Below are 19,834 nucleotides of genomic sequence, written 5' to 3'. Positions count from 1 at the left end.
GTGGGTTAGCTTTTGCAGGGGAAGAAGTAGTTATATTGGCAGTTTCGCGACAAGGAGAGACTCTAGCATTGGAGTCATTGATTCTTCTTCACAAACTTCACCACCGCCATAGCCATAGACCTCACCAAGATGCACATCAAATGCCTTTGTTTCGTGTTCCTAGACTACGACAACGGCGCAGGTTGATCACGAAAAAGGAGTTGATGTTGGTGGAACGCGGCAGCGGAGATGCGGGGGACATATTCTTAAGGAATCCTTGCATAGATTCTTGGACTCTGGGTGGGTTAGCTTTTGCAGCCTGGAAGTGGCGTGAAGAAGCAAATTTACGGGAAGTTTCACAACACGAAGGGTGTACAGATGGAGGATAACAAAGTAGGGAGCGATATTTGTTGGGTCTAATGCTTTTAGTGAAAGTGAAATCTTGGGCAGCGGGGGATTTGGAATGGTATACAGGGTGGTTATGCCCAGCGACGAAACGGTGGTGGCGGAGAGAGGGGAGAGATTTGAGATGACTTTTGCGGTGGAGGTGGTGGCCATGGCTCATCTCTCTCATCGGAATCTTGTCGAGCTCCGAGGTGGTGTGTTCATGACAATCAGCTCGTCCTAGTATATGACTACATGCCTAATCGCAGGTTGATAGAGTTCTGTTTAAAAGATGAGAGAATTTGATGCCGCCGCCTCTAGACTGGGAGATGAGGAAGAAGATTGTTCACGGCCTGGCTGCATCACTGTTCTATCTCCATGAACAGTTGGAGACTCAAATCTTTCACAAAGACATTAAAACCATGCTATATCAGATGAAGACAGGATCTAACCCAAAGGCATACGTTAAGATGAGGGAGAGGGATAGAAATTTAATGGTGACAGTAATGGACAAATATAACCCTATGTAGAATATTATTAATAAAATTTCTAATTATATAACTTAAGGGATCAAATGTGCCACATTATAAACAATTAAAGGATTAAATTTGTTCAGAGCAATTGACAAGGGCTAAATTTGCAAAAGTAAAACAATTGAGGGGTCAAAAGTGTCGTTTTCCCTTTTTATAACTCATAATGTACATTATTCTTAGGCATACTGTACATTATTCTAACTCATAAAGTACATTATCTTATTCTTGAATTTTCATTATCCTAACACATAATGCACATTATTCTAACACAAAGTACGTTATTCTAATTCATAAAATTCAACGACATCGTTTTGGACTGTGATTCACACAATAATTTTTCTTGATTGACTGACCACGTGGAAGTTTGTTAGAGGTTGCCAAACTCGCCCTAAGTTTTTTTTTTTTGGTGTTTTCCAAACGCATCCTTGCCTTTAATGCTCGTATGCAACAACCCTCGACGTTAAGTTGCGGTTAGCAACAATTGGCCATGGTAAAGAACAATTGTTAGTATCCATAACTGAGCGCAAGGATGCCGATCATGTCAACTAAAAAACCCTCTTCCACCGTATTGTCTATCAAAATTCACTTTGTTTTTCCCTTCCATTCATTTGTCAAACAGTCTTCAAGCACTCCCATTTTTCATGCTTTGCACTATTGCACGCTGTACTTTATGTTTTATTGCACTTTGACTGCAAATTTTTTCTCCTATTTTAGTTTGTACTTTGTAGCCCATCCCTCCCATCTTTGCACCTCGGCCCCCTATACTTATCCCTTAGCGCACTTTAAACCTCATCCCTTCAATATTTACACCTCAATTTTATAATTGTAATTTTCAGTAGGAGTGGACATTTTAGTTTGAGTTATCTGAACCGAATCAAAATCAAATCGAAGGGTTAAATTTCGGTTTATTATTAAAAATCTATCAATTCTACATTTTATAAACCTAATAGTTTTGGTTCGATTTAGTTGAAAAGTTCTCATTCCAATTCATAAATCATAATCCTCAACTTTTTTCTCTTCCAATTTAAACTTCCAAAAACTTTGCACATGGACATATACTATTTCCTAGACCCAATTCACTTTTGAATCTCTATGTTTTGGGCTAGCCGTCATTGGCCCCAACCTATAAGCTCCATGGCTCCATCAACTATACCTAATTATTAGTCAATTTGTAATTAATAAGTATAAAGAATTTTACTTTAAACACCACTATATTTGATTTGTTGTGTTTAATAGTACTTTTAATTTAGTTTCTAAATATATAAATTTTACATACTAATTCTAAATTTAATATTATAGTGTTTAAGAAAAAGAAGAAATTAAATCTGTGGGAAGTTGGATTTTTTGTGGGGCATGCACGAAGAAAGAATAAGGAGGAGGAGGAGGAGGTTCAAGATGGTAAAAATGTCCTACCAATTTTTCATGAAGCAATTGTGAGATTTTCTCGCCTAGACTTAGGTACAATTTAGTAATATCAACATCATTAATTCATTAGACAAAAGTGTCATTTAGAATTAGTACTTAAGACCTAAAATAAATTATTACACTTTCTTTTTGAAAAATCATATTATAATTCTCACCTATAAATACAATGGAGTGGTGACTAAAGAAATCATAATTCTTCATTTTGCACTGCATCCAACTTCTTCCCGTTCACTGTGAAATCATAGCGCTAGTGACTCTCTCATTACTTTCTTCCACGGTCGAGTAAGAAATCATAATTTTAATTTGTGAAGCAATACTAATGTGTTAATCATCGTCACTCTTACAGGTGCAAGATGTACCCAGACCTAAGCTATTATGAGACCGCCGCTACCATTGAAACCCTGGTTCTTAGTGTTGCACCCATGAAAACGTAAGTATCTTTATGGAGTTTTCAAGATTTTTTTTTGTGGGGGTTAAGAATTTCAGTGGTTAATGAACTGTTTGTGTTTTGCAGCGACTATGAGGGATCTATGATGGGGATGTTGTAGCAGAGAATGGGAGCAAGTGCGGGGAAAATTGCATGTGCAACCCTTGCAATTGAAAGTGATGCAAAATCCAGTAGCAAGAAAGCAGAGACAGATTTATGTTTAATTTGTGTTGAAAAATAATCTTAAAATGATTTCTAAGACTTTGTTGACTGTTGTGTACGTAGTTTGTAGGTGAAAAATTAAGGATTAATTATGTGGTTTGGTTAGTCTCTGTAATCTACTTTGTAATAAGACAAGTGAATTATAGTATGTATGTGTGGTGTCATCTCTGCTTTGTAACAACTTAATGGCGGAAATTCCTTTGTTATCTTATTATGTAAAGTTCTCTCCTATTTATGAAATGGTTCTCATTAAAAGAAATTGAATATTCATTTCAATCTAAACAGCTTTTATGCTCTTCAAATGGAACGTTTTCCGATCACCCGGTCACATTTTACGGGGAAAGTAGTACTAGTCACTAGAGATCCGCATACTGAGAATTTCATCCCTCAAACCTATTGGGCGTGCTCCCCAGACTGAAGAAGTAGTCAAGTCACACCCCATTATCTTCTTAGTCTTCTCAAGACACTTAGCACAACCTCCCTGACCGACGAACCCACGCTTTGCATGTGTAAGGCATGTCGAAATCCCAACATGTGTCCCTTAACCCACTTATATAAGACACATATATTGGTCTTTATTTTTTCAGGTCTCGAGAACCGTTAGACTGGGAGGATATTTCACTGACCATACATTATAAAATTAATCATATCAACCATATCCTTTTGAAAAAAAACAGTGATATTTGTAATACAATAACTGAATCTGTAATTATTTTATAACTTGAGGATAGAAAAGTTTAATTTCTTTTATTTGTCATTGCAAATATCCTAATAAAATATAGAGTTAATTCCACCGAAGGTCCCTTGTCTTTGGTGACGATTCCAAATTTAGTCCCAGACTATTATTTTTGTCATTTAACATCCCAGACTTTCATTTTTTGGACACTTTTGGTTCTTTCCATGAGTTTTTTGATAAGATCTTATTTTTAGCAAGGATATTATTGTCTCTTCATATATATATTTTTTATTTTGTCAATTTTCTACCGGTTCACTTTCTTTAAAAAAAAATAAAAATTAGTTAGCGGGTTCTCTTCTTGAAACGTTAATCCAAGCCTCCCCAAAATTTCCAAATGGACAAATCAAGCCTTCGCGGTCGACTTCCTCGTTTGTCTTTCTCCTTCACCATCCTCGTTTGTATTCCTCCTTCACCAGCCTTCGTCGCCGGTTTCACCTTCCCTCACCATTTTCACTTTGGATTATGAAAATATGTTCTGTGATCTCACTATATTATTGTGTTTTTCATACGATCATCGCCTAATTTGTGGTGATGATCTTGGAAATGAGGTGAATGATGATGTCTTATCAAAAGCATTTTCAAGATTTCCTTCATTTAACATGGCCAGGGTAAGTCTGGTAGAACACCATTCATATTTTCTCACTACAGTAGCTTTGTATGTAGATGTTTTTGGTTGGTACATACATTTCAGACGATGTTTGTTTCAAATGCTTGGAGCGATCAAATGTCTCATGTGCGTTAAGGTAGAACTCTCTTTGATTTTTGTTTTGGCAGTGCTGCTCGTGAAAACGACGGCGAAGAAAGGTGAAGTCGGTGGTGAAAGGAAGGCGAAGAAAGGTGAAGCCAGTGGTGAAAGGAAGGTGAAACCAATGGCGAAGGCGGGTGAAGGAGGAATACGTACAAACGAGGATGGTGAAATCATGAAGAGAACTAGCTAACTATTTTTTTTTTTTTAAAGAGTCATGAACCGATAGAAAACTGGCAAAATAAAAAAAAATATATGAAGAGACAATAATACCCTTGCTAAAAATAGAATTTTATCAAAAAAAATCACCAGAAGGACTAAAAGTGTCCAAAAAATGAAAGTCTGGGATGTTAAATGACAAAAATAATAGTCTGGGACTAAATTTGGAATCGCTACCAAAGACAAGGGACATCCGGTGGAATTAACTCTAAAATATATAAATATTAGAATTATTATTATTATTAGTTTTAAATAAGTCAAAGATCTTCCCAGCTCAACATAAGATCAACCTTCTTTGTCAGTTGTGTCTAAAATAATTGAATCAGGCAGAGTGCTAGATGAGATCAGATAAAACGTGCATCACGAATTCGGTTATAAATAAAATATTAAAATAATTTTAAAACTACAATTGGACAAAGATTATAATAACGATTGGAAGTGATAAATTATTATAAATAAAATAAAATAAAACCAAACTAAACCACACAATAGTCCTCGTAACGAAAACTGAAAAGCAACATATTGCAATAGTTATTGTGTGGATGGTGGTCCACGTAGTTGTGTAGATTACGATTTAAAATAAAAATAAAATCTTATTTTACATGCGTGTTATAATAATAAATATTTTAGAGTAGGATGAAATATTTTATAAGTTGAAATAATTTACTTTATGTGCGAGAATAAAGAAATTTTTAAGGTAAAATAATGTACTTTATGAATTAGAATAATGTATAATGTATTTATAGATTATAATAATGTATTATATGAGTTAAAATAAAACATTTTATATGTTTTTGAATCGAGCTCCATATAATTATGATCCACGCAATAATGATTACGGAGTAAATAAGTTTTTTTTTTTTTTTGGAAAAGATAAGTACGGTTGTTTGAGCATTCCGTTTTTTTTTTTGAGCATTCCGTTTTTAAACTGCAAATCTGCAATAGAAGAGACGAAAAAAAAAAAACGGGAAGGTTGGTCAGTTCCGGCGAAAATGGAGGAGCGCCTCCGCAGCAGCAGCGGCAAATGGATAGCGGCGGTGGCGAGCATATGGATTCAGTGCAGCTGCGGCGCATCCTACGCCTTCGGTATCTACTCGCCTGTCCTCAAATCCTCCCAGGAATACGATCAATCCACCCTTGACACCGTATCCGTCTTCAAGGACATCGGCGCCAACGCCGGCATTCTCTCCGGCCTCCTCTACTCCGCCGTCTGCAATTCCACCTCCCCCCGCAGAGGTCCCTGGTTGGTCCACCTCGCCGGAGCCATCCAGTGCTTCCTTGGCTATTTCTTCATATGGCTCGCCGTCGTCGGCACCATCCCCCGCCCGCCCGTGCCGGTTATGTCCCTCTTCATGTTCATCGCCGCTCATGCGCAGACATTTTTCAATACGGCAAATGTTGTTACGGTTGTTCAGAATTTCCCGGAGTATAGCGGCACCGTCGTAGGAATCATGAAGGTATAAAACAATTCCCAATTTTCACAATAATTGAAGCAAGCCTAAGCTAATTTGTTTTTTATTGGGTGAAGATTAGAAACTATACTTTGGATTGTATATTTATGTTATATTTTATATATGCTCAATAACAATTTATTTATTTATTTATTTTTTGATTTTTCTCGGTGAATTTAATTCGATTTAACTATTATTGCTAGTCATGATTCATGAGTATTGTTTGGTTGTTTTCTGTGGTTTAAATTAAATGACCATATTTTTCCTGGTTGAAAATCTTCCAAAGTGGTTGTCCTGTTTTGAGCTAAAAATCCATTTATAAAATTGAATCTTAGTTGGTCCTATTTTCTAATAAACTAAAGTATGATAGGATTAAGCATCTTCTTAAAATAAGTTTGCCCACTTTAGGCTGTTTATGGGGAAAAAAAGTATACTTTAAGAGACGTAACTGAGTGGAAGAGGTGGAACATCAAGCTGAGTCATTAGCTTAATCAGATATTCATTCAGATTATGGTTGCCATAAAGCCGGGTCATTTATGCAGCCAGTAGGAAGAATCCAATGTTTAGGTTAATTGAATACAAGAGAAGCAAACTTTTGAATGATTGTTTGCTTCTGATAAGAAATGCTTGTTTTTAAAAGTGACATTTCATTATGGCTTAGGTAAGAACAGTACTTTGTATAGTTGCTGCTTTCCTGTCCAGGTGCATAGAGTTTTGGCTTTCTATACTTAAATTCCTGCTCTTACCATGCTCATTGGCTTCAAAATGGAGAGACATGAAAATGTAGCCGATTTGATTATTGTACTTCTTGTTGCCAATTACTGTAGTAATTTTCCATTCATTATTTATAACTACTTGAAGAAAAATGAGAAATGATAAGTGAACTATAATATCTTCTATGCTCTTTTCTTGGCCAGGGCTTTCTTGGCTTGAGTGGAGCAATACTAATACAAGTGTCTCAGACATTATTCAACAACAACCCAAGCGCATTTATTTTGATGCTTTCATTATTGCCAACTCTAACGACCCTTGTGCTCATGTGCTTGGTGAGAGTCCATCAGACACCTCCTGGCAATGATGAGAAACATTTGAATAAGTTCTTGATTATTTCATTGGTTGTTGCAACATATCTTCTGTCTTTAAGGCTCTTGGAGGACATCTTCATCTTCCCGCAATGGGTACTAATTCTTACATTTGTAGTGCTCCTTGTTCTACTCTTTTCACCTTTTGGCATTGCCGTCAAAGCCCAAAAAGAAAGCTCATGGAGTACAACTAATGCAACAACGCCATTGTTAAATGACCCTGAGAAATTGGCAGCAGGAGATTTCATGGATGTTAAAGAAGTGCCCACCGATACAATAAAACGCAAGGGCAGCTCTATGCCACAGGCTGTAGAGGAAATTAATCCATTGCAAGCCATGTGCACTATCAACTTCTGGCTGTTGTTTGTTGCTATGATATGTGGAATGGGCTCAGGACTTGCCACAATAAATAACATCAGCCAGATAGGAGAATCACTTGGCTACACAACACTGCAGAGAAGTACATTGGTTTCACTATGGAGTATTTGGAATTTTCTTGGTCGTCTTGGAGCAGGATATCTCTCGGACATTTTTCTGCTCAGAAGAGGTTGCCCAAGGCCAGTTTTTATCGCTCTCACACTAGCAGCCATGACTGCTGGCCATATCACCATTGCCGCTGGTTTCCCTGGAAATTTATACGTGGGTTCCCTAGTAGTTGGCATTTGCTATGGTTCACAATGGTCATTGATGCCTACCATAACCAAAGAGATATTCGGAGTTCTGCATATGGGTACTATATTCAATACAATCTCCATAGCCAGTCCTGTTGGGTCATATATACTGTCTGTTAGAGTAATTGGCTATATATATGATAAAGAGGCATCAGGAACTGTGAATTCTTGCTATGGGACCAAATGCTTCATGTTATCCTATTTTATATTGGCATCAGTAAGCCTGTTTGGTTGTCTAGTTGCTTTGGCATTGTTAATCAGGACAAGAAGGTTTTACTCCCAAGCATTGCTGAGATGAGCATTACAGAATGCTCCACAACACTTGAAAGAGGTTATAAGACATTTGTACTATGTATCGAGTATCAGTTTATTTATGTGTGTTATGCTTGGGCTTGTGGTACAATAATTGCTACATCACAAGTTCATGGGCTGTTGCCTGTTGATAATGTTTGTCACAAACAAATGAATTTCAGAAGAAATATATATCCGATTTTACTTTTTCACTGGAAAACCCTCCACCCAGGTGTGGTTGAAAACTTGAGGAGGATGTGGATACATTGCATTTTAATTGGAAAAGAAAGTAATAAACAAGCTTAATATTTTTGCCAATCAGCTTTAAAGAAAATTGTACTCTACTGAATATCAAGTCAGGCAATCAAATAACCTTTCCAGAAAATAGTTATGGGCTCAAAGGCATTTGATATTCTGCTTGGAGAATTTTATTCCGGTTCTCAAGGCAAACAGACATGGTGAGATCTATTTTACACAGCATTCAACTCAATTGTTTCATCTGCATTTCTAGTTTCTTGTTTTTCTTCCAACTTGTCTTCCGTTATTGGCTCATTGTCTTCTAATTCTTCTTTGCCTTTGTCTGATCTCTGTTTTTCTTTGGCTCGTTCAAGAGTTTGAACCAGATTCCGGAGGCATCTCTCTGCAACTTCCTTGCGCGATTTGGGCATGAGGTTCTCCGCAACGTCTGCAGGTGTGATCCTTGTCTCTTTCATTAACAACCTGATTGATTCAAACAAGGGATGTGATTCCAATCCCAGGTAGTTCCTTGCGAGCACTTTAAATCCCTCAAAACTACAATAAGATAGCTCGATATGTTTGTCCATTCTTCCCCTTCTTGTTAGAGCTGGATCCAGCTTATGAACATAGTTAGTAGTGAACACAATTATTCTCTCTCCACTGCAGGCAGACCATAGACCATCTATGAAATTCAGTAGTCCTGAAAGAGTGACTCTGCTTGAACCGTCTTCAGTGTCTTTGGAGAGCGCTTCTTTCTTGCTCTTTTCAGTGCCTCCTTCTGTTTTCTTCTCTAAAATTTTCTTTCTTTTACCAGTAAGATCAAGCGAGCAGTCAATGTCCTCAATCACGATTATTGATTTACTAGTTGTCTCTGCCAATAGCCTCCTCAGATCTGTGTTGTCCCGCACAGAAGTTAGCTCGAGATCATAGATATCATAATTCAGTAAGTTTGCCATTGAAGCAATCATAGTCGATTTCCCAGTTCCTGGGGGGCCATACAGTAGATAGCCCCGCTTCCATGCTTTGCCAATTCTTTCATAAAACTCCCTGCCCTCCCTGAAAGTAATCAAATCTTCCACAATCTCCTGCTTTCTCTCTCGATCCATTGCCAGCTTCTCGAAGCTAGCTGGATGATCAAACACGATATGGCTCCACGTAGTCTTGCTGTGGCTATTTGTGTAAAGCTTTTGCTTCTTGTATCGTGTTTGAATCTCTTTCCCCGTCCTTACTACATGGTCCAAGTAAGGCCCTGTGATCATCTCCCGATGTTTCTTATGGAAAATTAGCTTGTAATATCTCTTATCTACCTCGGGATAGTGTTCCCTTTGACGCGCCTCAAGTTTCCCAGAAATCCACTGCACTTTCGCCCCGTGGAACTCATCATTAACCTTCTCGTTCTCATCCATGCTCAACACCAGCTTGTCTGCACCAGTAATCATCTCAGCTTTCAGTCTCTTGGCTTCTTTCACTGAATTGACACTGAGATAAGCCTCCACTGCTGCATATGCATCATGAGGCTTCAGATTCCTGTTCATGTACTCGCTGATCGAGATTTGAACGTATGGATTGAAAACGACCCTGAGCTTGCGCGTCCATCTTTCCAGGACGCGAAGCAGCTCTGGCGGGAGGTGTCTCCTAATCATATCCCACACGAAGAGGAAGCTGGCGATCGCGGTGCCAGCGCTTCCCCAGCTCTGCAGCATCGCCATCGCCGCTATCATGTTTACTATCTCTCTGACTCTACCCTCATAGATAAATGAATGAATGAATTGAAGCCCACTTTATTTTGTGATGTGGATGGAGGAATTCATATTTAGTTTTGCTTCTGGTTTTGATGCTGACAGGTTTCCAACAACAGTGCAGAGCTACTTTTTGGTCAGCATTGTGGACTTTAATGGGTAATTTGCACTTTCTTCTTTGTTGTATGGAAAAAGAATGAGGAAATGACGGTGCAAATGCCATAGTGACTTGCATTTACATCCACATAAATTCTTTATATTTACGTAATGAGACTGATGTCATAGGGGTGGACGGAAATGCGGACAAATGGGGCAGCCGCCCCCCTCCACCCCCTCCTCTTACTATATATAGGGGAAGGGGGTGGGGGTAGTCACCACCCCTTCCCATTACTCTATATATATATATATAGGGGAGGTGGGCGAGGTAGTTGCCCCCTCCACCCTCACCTCTTAAACTTAGTGGGGAAGGAGTGGGGTAGTTGCCCCTCCTCCACCACCACCCTTTACTTTAGGTTTATCGAGGCAAACCCCACTCCTCTTCCGAGTATGTGAGTAAACTCTCGCCCTGTGATCCTAGCCGGCAAAGGACCACAAGGAGGTTAACCAGCCTAGGTTGCCCATAGCTGACCGGCTCGGACCACAAGGAGGTTAACCAGCCTAGGTTGCCCATAGCGACGGTTTCGAACTCAGGACCTCACGGCCGCGAGCGTCTTGGTCTTGCCACTCAGGCTGCCCTTACGGGCACCACCCTTTACTTTATATATAGGGGATGGGGCATTGGAGGCAATGGCCCCCCTCCACCCCCCCTCTTACTCTACCCATATATATATATATATATATATATATATATATATATATATTGGATCTAGATCTGCACCACTAAATATGCACAAATGCATTATCATGTGTTTAGAAATACACTAGATGAAATGTGCAAATGCACCATAAAAATGCACTACACCCTGGTACATTTATGGACACATGGTGGTGTAGATCTGCACAGGAAGCTTTGTCTGCATAGGAACCAATCTCAACTTTATATATATGTTCAGGGTCTCATGAAAACACACCACGGGGGAAAACTAAGAACTAATCTATGTTTTACCTCTGTACAAATTGAATAGGTTTACATTTGTAAAAATTGATTAGATCATATTTTTAAAAAAATACATTGACATATTCGTAATTATTGTCAGTTTCACTTTGTAAACTTGAACACTTAAATATGCAATATTGCAATATATAACAACTAAATTTTTAAAAATCATTGAAAAAACTAAATTCTAAATCTAAATTGTAAATATTATATCCTAGGGGATTTGGATTGCTGATTAGGCGTATAAATTTAGGGTGTTAATTTTTAATTATAGTCGTTGATAATTTATTTTCTATAGCTATGGTTTGTCCATAATCTATATTTTCAATCATGAGATTGCTTAGGCGGTGGATGGCATTTTACCCAGAATGTCTACCTTTACTACAATGGTATCATGTATTTTTAATTCAGATCAAACCATTTTATTCAATTTTTTTTGGTCATTTGTTCATGAACATGGGGTTAGGTCATTAGGTCATTCATTATTCTCTCTCTTGGTTTATATTTTTATTTTATTTATTTGATCTTTCTTTCTGTCCTTTGTTTATGAGTTCTGCAGCACGAAGTCCTTGCAGCAGCCTTTATTAATTATGAGTTGTCATCTGCAGGTGTGATCCTACTCTTCATTCACAACCTATAAACCACGTTTCGAACTATAAGTTGAGGAAGCTGAGGCATAAAGTTGTCTGTGATGCCCCAATTTCATGTTGTCTTTATTTCTTTTTTTTTTTTTTTTTTTTTGAGAAAGTCTTTATTTCTAAGTTTGTTCCATTGGTTAGGATTACGTGGATTGGGTCCAACTTTGATGCTAAGAAGTATCTACAATCTATATATCCGGAAAATGGCAAATCTCAATGGTCGGTTTTGTGGGACTGTTAATAATGTGCTTTTTATGATGTTAGAAAAATTGAATAATTAAGTTGCGAAAAGAGTGTTAAAGTAGGTTTTTTAGCGGATAAAATAACGTAATTAGGTTTTGTAAGTAAAAAAAAAAGTATTAATTAATCATTTTAAAACGAAGGTATAATTAAATTTTATTTTAATCTATTTAGCCAGTCATTCGTGTGTGTGTGTAGACAACCACTGGGTGTCTTAGAAGACAACTGATGATTGCCTTCTTCCCCATCGGATATCTATGGTTGTCTTAAAATAATAATAATAATAATTATTGTTGTTGTTGTTTCAAATGGGTGAAATTCGAACTAGATTAAAATTAACGAAGGTGACCATGGTTGGTACTTGGTGGCCATCCATGGCCACCTTCATGGTTCAATCGGACCTACAGAAAATGGCCATGGCCGGTTGCCTTCGTTGCAATGGTCCAGATCTGGACCTGTTTTGGCAACCATAATTGTCAAGACAACTAGGATTGCTTTTTTTTTTTTTTTTTTTAAAGAAATTATATCTTCAATTAGCGAATTAAAATAAATATTGATATATATATATATATATATATATATATATATATATATATATATATATATAACAAATCATATTTAAATTTTATATTTTAAAATATTTATTTAAAGTTTTCCAACTCATTGTTCTAAATCGCAACCACATAGGAAAGTCATATACAATGTCTCGGGACTAGCTCAAGTGGTAGATCACCTGACCTAAAGTCATAAATCTAATGGTAAGGTGGGGATTTGACAAGCTAGCCCAATTTGACAAAAGTGTAGATATGAATCTTTTGTGCACGGAGTCAATGACAGGAACATATTAGGAGAATATTTGGGCGCCAAATCAGCGATAACATGGGTTAAAAGAATTAATTTCACTTTTTTTTTTTGTAAGTTTAAGGGGGTTAACTAGAGTTGTTTTCACTTAAAGGATTTAATTACAAATTGCACTATTATGTTAGATTTAGAGGGCTAATTTGATGTATTTTCCTAAAATTATTGTTATTGTTATTGAGTGAGGTGAGGCTTATAGCCAGTTGACGCCTTCACGGCACCCTCAACTTGCCAATCTTATGTAATAGATTTTTAGTGGATATTAATTAATTCTATTGTTTTGTTCATTTTTAGTGGATATTGACGTTGTTATTTATGCACGTACAAAGTTGGGTGAAAGCCAAGAAGAAATGTCCTTAGTATTATTGACAAAAGAGGATGGAGAATGACAAGGAAGTTGGATCGGACAGCTACCACATGTTCTTCAATGGTGGGAAGATGACTGAAGCTTTTGGTTTTATATACGTACTTCTGTGCTTCTTCTTTCAATGTCTTTTCCTGCTGGTCAAACCCAACAAACTTTCTTCAAGAATCCTATGCACACTTTTCTGTCTTTTTACTCTTTTTTAGTGGAAAATATTACTTGAACTCCCAAGTTTTACGGACTCTATATTTTTATTTTCTCACACAAAAGTTTGATGTTGATATTTTTCTTGAGACCAATAAAGATAACCTATAGTATTTTATCACGTTATGAAGTAAAAGTAAAAGTGAGGGAGTATAAAATAAGAGTTCATGTAATAGAACTCTTTTTTAGTGTATACCCACCTCATATCCACTATATTGGATACTCTTTTAGGCTGTTTAGTTGCGAGGAGAGAATTAGAGAGAAAAAGAAAAAATGTGAGAGTAAAGTAAGAATTCAAATTATATTGTCTGGTAGACATGAATAGAATTACAAGAAATTTCAATTATGGTGTTGAGTACTTGAGTATATACAAGAATTGAAAGAGAATAAGTAGTATAATTTATAAAGACCAAAATGCCTATGTAATTGCAATCTTAGGGAAAGATGTAATATTATTAGGGAGGGCAATTTGGTCTTCATACTCCAAACATTTTTCTCATGTATTATAGAATTGCAATTCCTAGGATGAGGTTAGATTTGCAATTACTCAAATTTGAGGAATTGTCATTCCTCCCAACCAAACTCAGAAATTTTCACTACTTGAAATTAAGTGGGAAATGTTGAAATTAAGTGGGAAATGAATTGCAATTCCCCCCTACCAAACACTCCACAAAACCTCAATTATTATTTTTGTCACCATTTGGCGCATAAATATGCTTTTAATTAGTTGCCACATTTGGTTTTATCTGCCATATATCTAGGGTAATCACTTGTTTGAAAATATAAATTTTCTCTCATCCAAAGTGGTTATAAGGACACATTTTAATACAGTATTGTGTATTTAGAATGATTCATCTTACATTTTTCGATGAGAAGTTGCCACGAATTTGGTCAACACGACTAAATACGGTAATAAAAGTATATTTATGCCTTAAATTTAATAAAATTAATAGTTAAACATTAAAATAAAAAATTAATAATAATCAAAGACTAAAAATGACAATAACTCTGTCACCTCCTTACATGTAAAACAAAATAGTGCAAAGATATGAGGTTGGCCCCTGCCTCCCTGAGGTGCCAAAACTATTTGAAAATAAATATATAAAAACAAATGTGTCATTATTAATAAGTTAAATCTAATTAAAATATCATTTTCATTGGTGTTGTTATTCATTTTTTAAAAGATTTTTTTTTATATGGAGGAGAGATGTGAGAGAAGAGAGAACAAAAATTATTATTGCAAAAGTTTTTATTTATTTATTTTTTTTTTTATGGAACTCCCGGTAACTCGGGAAGTTAAAAAACAAAGCTTTCTCACTGTGAGCGTTGGGTGCACTTGATGCCGACTGGGCACATAAAAAGCACATAAACTTTTTTTTTAAAAAAAACTTTTCATTTTTTCTTCTCTATTCTCTCCCTTTCTTAATTATTTGGCTCTAAAAACACATCTAAGAAAAAACCAAACTCTTGAAGTTGTTCTAACAAATTATATGTTGATAAAACAATGCATGTATTTTATAGAATTCATGATTTCACATAGTTAAAATCATGAAAACTAAAATACAAATGAATCTTGAAAAAGAAATATTATTTTTGCAAACACAATGTAGTTGGATTGAGGAAAATTTGAAGTCTTTGTCCACGGAGGTCTCCCATTGTCTTTGGCTGCACAGTGCACATGCACTCAGTCAAATTCATAGCTCCAAAAATTCAAAATCTACCAAACGGCTTAATAATGTACGGTGTATTTGTTTTTGTCTCAATTTAAAATTAATTTATATTCTTGATATTCTAACAAAAGAATTTTCAAATTTGAAAAATTTCTACTAAGGGTGTGTTTGGAAGCCCGGAAAATGATTTTCGAAAATCATTTTTTGGGTTTCGTGTGTTTGGCAACAACAGGAAAACTGGTCAACGGAAAACATTTTCCGTTGACCACGGAAAATCAATGCAAAATTCCGGAAAACAACTTCCGGACAAAAAATCCGGAAGTCGTTTTTCGGAAATGGGAACAAGGCTCCACAGCGAGGAGGGACGGAACAAGCGGTCCCTCCTCAGTCGGCGAACTGGTTTCCGCCGGAAACCGGGCAGCCGCCGTCCCTTTTTTTTTTTTTTTTTTTTTAAATAAATATTTTTAATTAATTAATTAATTTAAAATAAATATTATTAGTTTATATATTTTTATATTTTAAATAAAATAATAAAAATATATAATTATATATTTCTACTCATTTTCCATTCATTTTCCGAAAAATGAACCAAACACACGGAAAATGAACTCATTTTCTGAAAAATAACTCATTTTCCAGAAAACATTTTCATGCTTTCCAACACACCCTAAGTTTGTAAGTTTAATTTCTGTGCGTAAACTGTGAGCAAAATGATAAAAATGCATGATATTTGGACTTGAAATATTTTTATATGCTCTATCTATGGAGTGTGAAAAAAATAGAATGTCCCTTTTATGATATCTGCTGTGCAACTGTCAGGTCGACTGAGTTCAACCCATGTTTGATTCGAAACTTGACATTATGACCTATCATAAAAGAATATAGTTAAATGGTTAACATTCACTTACTTATCTCAAATTGATTTTAAATAGGATAGTACTATGTAGGGCCGGTCCTGACCATGTCATGGAAAGATTATGAGAGTTATGAAGGCATTAAGGGTTTAGTAAATCATCCAAATCATTTATACCAAATTAGGTATTAACTATATATATATAATGCCCAACACAGCAGTATAACTGAAGCAATATGGAAGAGATTACCTCTCACTACAGGCGCAACTTCGGTGCATTATTGGATCCCACACTCAACATTCATTCAATGCACCAAACCAAATCCTCCGCCGGCGCCGGCGCCAAGCACCGCCGCGCACCACCCCCAGATCCCACCATCATCCGTACCGTCTCCGAACACAATAAATCCCTCTCTGCAACTCATTTGCTGCACCCACCTTCAACTGTTATCCACTCAGTAGCTTTGGGCAAATCAAAGAGCCAGCGCAAAGCAACGCAGCAGAAGAGCAGTGATGAAAGCAAGAAGAAGGAAAAGTGTGAGATTGAGTTGATGACTCATCTCTTCTCTCATCACAACCCTAACCCTAATAATAATGCGAAGGTTGTGTCAGTGGACATGCCTCCATTTATGCAGATTCATGCTCTCAATTTTGCCACAAAGGCATATCATACCTTGCAAAACATCACTCCTAAGGCCCTTGCTCTCACCCTCAAAAAGGTACGTAATCCAATCCTACCTTAAACATATGTTTTTTTTTTCCTGGTACTAGTGACTATGTTACAATGTAATATCTGTTCATACATACTCTTTCAATCTATTAGAGCACAAAAAGTCAATACTCTCACTGAGGTTTGAACATCTGACCTCTCATATAAGAGAGCCATAAACATGTTAAATTGTTCTATTTTCCTTATTTTTCTTTAATATTGGTTTACAATTTTTAAATTTAATCATTTATGTTTTAATACAATATTAATGTCATTTCTATATATTTGTTAATATTAGTTTAATCGGGGGCAACCCCAACTATGTGGTTAGACGGTTGACGTGGTAATCACAAGCTTTTAAGTTCGATCTTTAGTGGGACGACGACCCACCTATTAACCTTCATAGTTTGAGTTGGTCAACTATAAAAAAAAAATCTAAGTGAGTTTACTTCCTTGTGGTCCTTTACCGATAAAGGTGACAAGACGTGATTTTTCTAGTGCACACCTTGGATAGTGGTTGGTAAATTTCTGTTGAAAAAAAATATTAGTTTAATTAATATAAAAATTTAAATCAACCATTGTTAATTGAATTGGTCATGTTAAATGAGGCCTAGGGAGATTGGATTAAATTTTAAATTCTTTTGGTCTGCAATAATACTTACGGAGTATTTTATTATAAATTGAGAGAAATGTTGATTGCATACGTAATAAGTTTTATATATATGAAAAAGATTTCACTGTCTCATATTTTGAAACTTGAAAGTATCATATCTAATAAGAAAATAGTCAAATACTCTTGACCTTTTCATTTTAGGAATGAGACATCAAAGAATTTTAAGATATATGTCTTTATCATTCACTTTGAATGCTACTGGGTATAAAGAGCTACCATGACAAATTATACGGTAGATAATTGATAAATGTTAATTTTTAGGTAATCATGAATCTTCCATATAAAATTAAAAAAATAACATTTTGTATACTATCATGAATATTTAGTATTAAAAAAAAGAAGATAAATGTTCATTTTTAGGTAATCATGTGTATTAGCGGTCTATCTTGTAACATGTATAATGATCCACCGTATAATGATTGAGTTACTATATCGACTAGCATGATAAATTATATATATATATATAGAAAAATTTTAATGTGCTAATTGACATCACTGTATCTAATACAATCATGTAGTATATGCCTAATTGTATTAAGTATTGTTAGTACTTAAAGCTAACAGTACTGAATACGACCAAGCATACATTCCAATACTAGTGTTGATTTACACCTTAAAAAACACATGCACCACCCTGGCAAATTATTGTTTGGACCATAGTCCACATAGCTGTGTGGAACATAAATATAAGGTACATTTTTATTATACTAAAAGTACATTATTTTTGTACTGAATGCACATTATTTCATAGTATATATAAAATAATGTATTTTCAGTACTTAAATAATGTACTATAAAATAATATACTTTATGTAAAAAAAAATAATATATTTTTAGTATATTAAAAATGTATTTTTTTATTTATGGTTCATATAATAATTGTGTGGACCTGGTCCATGTAATAATGATTGCACCACCCTTAACTTTTAAATTTGGGTTTTGGGCTGTGAATTTGGATTCCAGATTTTGAGATTTGTGTTGAGATTGATGGATAATGTTTGGGAATTATTGCAGGAATTTGATGGGGTATATGGAGCAGCCTGGCACTGTATAGTAGGGAGCAGTTTTGGGTCATTTGTGACACATTCTGTAGGTGGCTTCATATATTTCTCAATGGATCATAAGCTATATGTACTCTTGTTCAAGACCTCTATAAAGAGACCAACTTGAAACTCATATTATGTTAAATAATCAAACACCAGCTGAAAGTGAATCCTATGATATAAATGTTTTGTAGGGATAAATTTCACTTGAAACTAGTAATACTATCGATGAAATTTGTTGGGCAGAAAGTATTTTAAAGTATTTTTAATTTTTGACAATTGATTTTACCAAGAAAAGCATTTATGTTGTACATAGTACATTGCCCTACCTCTTTCCCTTTAGATCTATTGCAAATTTAATGCTATTTAGGAAATTTGACCATGTTAGACCAAACATGATTCTAGGAGTTACTCTTTAGACACAATTATATAATAAGGGATTTTTCACTAATAAGATGTCTGGATTATATATATTTTTGGAATGTTTGGAGAAATTTGTTGTCACTGAGAGTGTGACTGTGTGAGTAATGATGTAGTTAATTGTCAAATATATAAATTTAATTTAAATTTTTAAAAGGGAGCTCTCTTACATCCAATACGCTTCAGTTGATTTTTTTATTTTTAATTACATTTTGGTCTTCTGAGAATCTGAGTATTATAAATCTCTCACATTTAGTTCTGAATTATCAAGCTTTCCACAATTGATGCACAACTGTCACCCCCTCCACCCCCCCACTTTTTTTTTTGTTCCCTTTTGCATTTAGCCATTTTGATAAACTTTCAAGTCAACCTTAACGCAAGGCTGTTCCTATAGTTATATAGGTCCGGGACAAGTGAAAAAAAGGTCCCATGCTGCATTTAGAAGTTAACATAAATTTTTATAAGTAAATTTAAAATATCATGTAATTTCACCTTCTCCCTCAATTTGGCATATCAAGTATTCCCATTATAACACCCACTTTTTTCACGACCGAAAATACGAGTATAATTTAATTTTTTATACAATAGCGAAAGCATCAACACTAACAACAAAAATGAAAAAGGGGTGTTACGCCACGTTTAAGTATATCTCTTATACTCAAACGCACATGCTAAACGTACTACCAAAAATTCTTACTAATACAACAATGAATTCTAATGGATTTAATTACAACCTTTACATAATTTAAGAAGTTTCACTTTAATGCCAATGCCATGCTAAATATCTCCTGCAAAAACACTAAAGAGTGGAAACAAAGTCAGCACGACGACTGGTAAGACTTACTCCACCCTGTAAAATATTTTTGCACATAACACATTAGAGCTTATAATTCAATAATAACCCCATAGGATATTCTTATTCTCA

At 35.5% G+C, this 19,834-nt stretch overlaps 3 protein-coding genes across 3 annotated transcripts; 2 read left to right on the top strand and 1 right to left on the bottom strand.

The window, feature by feature from the left end:
* Positions 1–5,606: 5,606 nt before the first annotated feature.
* LOC115996411 (protein NUCLEAR FUSION DEFECTIVE 4-like) lies at positions 5,607–8,377 on the top strand. Its single transcript, XM_031235615.1, has 2 exons — positions 5,607–6,127; positions 7,039–8,377. The coding sequence occupies exons 1-2, from the start codon at positions 5,663–5,665 to the stop codon at positions 8,170–8,172; spliced, it is 1,599 nt and encodes a 532-aa protein (XP_031091475.1). The 5' UTR covers positions 5,607–5,662; the 3' UTR covers positions 8,173–8,377.
* Positions 8,378–8,455: 78 nt separating this feature from the next.
* LOC115996412 (AAA-ATPase At3g28580-like) lies at positions 8,456–10,299 on the bottom strand. The gene has a single exon (XM_031235616.1). It carries the CDS (start codon positions 10,121–10,123, stop codon positions 8,636–8,638), a length of 1,488 nt encoding a protein of 495 aa, XP_031091476.1. The 5' UTR covers positions 10,124–10,299; the 3' UTR covers positions 8,456–8,635.
* A 6,028-nt stretch (positions 10,300–16,327) lies between these two features.
* On the top strand, positions 16,328–18,654 carry LOC115995631 (dynein light chain 4, axonemal-like). Its single transcript, XM_031234728.1, has 2 exons — positions 16,328–16,783; positions 18,461–18,654. The coding sequence occupies exons 1-2, from the start codon at positions 16,373–16,375 to the stop codon at positions 18,614–18,616; spliced, it is 567 nt and encodes a 188-aa protein (XP_031090588.1). The 5' UTR covers positions 16,328–16,372; the 3' UTR covers positions 18,617–18,654.
* The last annotated feature ends 1,180 nt before the right edge of the window (positions 18,655–19,834 follow it).

The sequence above is a fragment of the Ipomoea triloba genome, chromosome 11, assembly GCF_003576645.1.
Source record: "Ipomoea triloba cultivar NCNSP0323 chromosome 11, ASM357664v1".
In the NCBI taxonomy this organism is placed as follows: Eukaryota; Viridiplantae; Streptophyta; class Magnoliopsida; order Solanales; family Convolvulaceae; genus Ipomoea; species Ipomoea triloba.
Note: the sequence above shows the minus strand (reverse complement) of the source record. Positions and strands in the feature narration are given on the sequence as shown.